The 1,591-nt window shown below is 43.2% G+C and overlaps 1 protein-coding gene across 1 annotated transcript; it reads left to right on the forward strand.

Annotated features, from left to right (window-relative positions):
• Positions 1-392: 392 nt before the first annotated feature.
• On the forward strand, positions 393-1,091 carry LOC118085761 (uncharacterized). Its single transcript, XM_035116719.2, has one exon. It carries the CDS (start codon positions 393-395, stop codon positions 1,089-1,091), a length of 699 nt encoding a protein of 232 aa, XP_034972610.2.
• The last annotated feature ends 500 nt before the right edge of the window (positions 1,092-1,591 follow it).

A 1,591-nucleotide genomic window follows, 5' to 3' on the forward strand; every position in this document is an offset into this window, starting at 1 on the left:
CTTGAGACAGCTCTCCCAGGTTTTGAGCAAAAGTCTTCCCCAGCCCCACTACTTGGGAGTCTTTTAACAGGGATTGAACCTGAGCACATTGTATGAGCAGACCATAGGCTCTGCTCCTGATATACGGGCCCTGGCATGGGCTTCCAAGAAAATATTTTATGTTCAGCCTGTTAGTTTCAGTGAAATCCATAGACATGTGGAAAGAGCAAGTGTGATTGTGAATTAGGTTTGTTTCTGTTCTGTATAAAGTTTCCAAAATGAATGTAATTTGCCTAATTTTGGATTACTTGGCTTCTTCCTGTAGTTGTTTTCATTGACACTTCACATTACTTTCAGTCTGATGAACTAGTGGATTCAGCAGACTGAATGAAGCCCCTGCCCTAGGGAATGAAATGCTAGAATCCAAGGATGGAAAATATTTAAGCAAGAGTAGCTCTCATCCTTTGACATGCTCCTCTACCTACCTGTCCTATCAGAGACAGCTAAACCAATCACTCCGGGGTGAGAACCAAATCCTCTGGGGAAAGAACAGGACTATTCGTGAAGACAACAAGACTTTCCGTATGGAAAACAAGGCTATTCGTGAACAGAATCATACTCTCCGAGACGCAAACAATATTCACTGGGAGGAGGGTAGTGTCCTCAAGGAGAGCAAACTGGACACTTTGGATGAAGGAAAATCACTTGAGGAACAGGAAAAGGCTCTCCGAAAGCAGAATAAGGCTCTACGAGAAGAGATCAAATCCCTCCAGGAGCAGGATGTGGCTTTCAAAATGGAAGAGAAGGCTCTTCAAGAGGAGCTCACTGCTTTGTGGGAGGAGAACAAGGCCTTCCAAGAACAGATCAGGGCTCTCAGGGAGAATAGTGCTGCTCTCCTAGAAGAGGAAAAATGTCTCCATCAAGAGAGGCGAGCCCTCCAAGAAGAAGAAGCTGCCCTCCAGGAAGAGAACAAAGCTCTTAGAGAGGAGAGGAAAGCTCTTGAAGAGGAGGATAAAGCCCTGAAGGAAGAGAATGAAGTTCTCCAGCAGTGGAAGACACTCCTCCAAGGAACCATCAGTGTACAGATAGAAGGGCAGGAAGCCCCAATCTGAATATTCAGCCAAGAAAAATGTGGTTCTTCTGGCATACTGGTTAAAAAGGAGAGAGGGACCCCAACAAGTTAAAATAATGGAAGTAGTTGTGCTACATGTATTTACCAAGAATTGGTAAGCATTAATATGCACTAAAACAACTTGATGTCTGCAGCCTTAATCCTGGAGGGTGTTAATAAATGTCATGGAGATCATTTATTTGTAAGATTTGTTTTCTAATTGTACTTCATTTGATTTCAAGACCAGCAAATAATGCTCCCCGATTACCACATTCCCTCCCCCGCAACATGTAATTGCCCCTTGCTAGAATGCACATGCTTATTTCCTTTTCTTTTCCACTTTTTGACTCTTCAGCAAAACACCAACTCTTAAGTGAATGCTCCAACATATTTCTTAGGCATGGCTTGGTTTATAGAAAATCTTGTTCATATATTCATTTGAATGTTTGCCCCAGCCCCACCCCAAAGAATATGGGCAGCTGGGTTGCCACATCCATGTAA

This window comes from Zootoca vivipara, chromosome 4 (genome assembly GCF_965207765.1).
Source record: "Zootoca vivipara chromosome 4, rZooViv2.hap1.1, whole genome shotgun sequence".
Classification (NCBI taxonomy): domain Eukaryota; kingdom Metazoa; phylum Chordata; class Lepidosauria; order Squamata; family Lacertidae; genus Zootoca; species Zootoca vivipara.

Bases quoted from the DNA above. Each gene is read 5' to 3' on its own strand.
- LOC118085761 (XM_035116719.2), top strand. From the start codon at position 393: ATGCTAGAATCCAAGGATGGAAAATATTTAAGCAAGAGTAGCTCTCAT.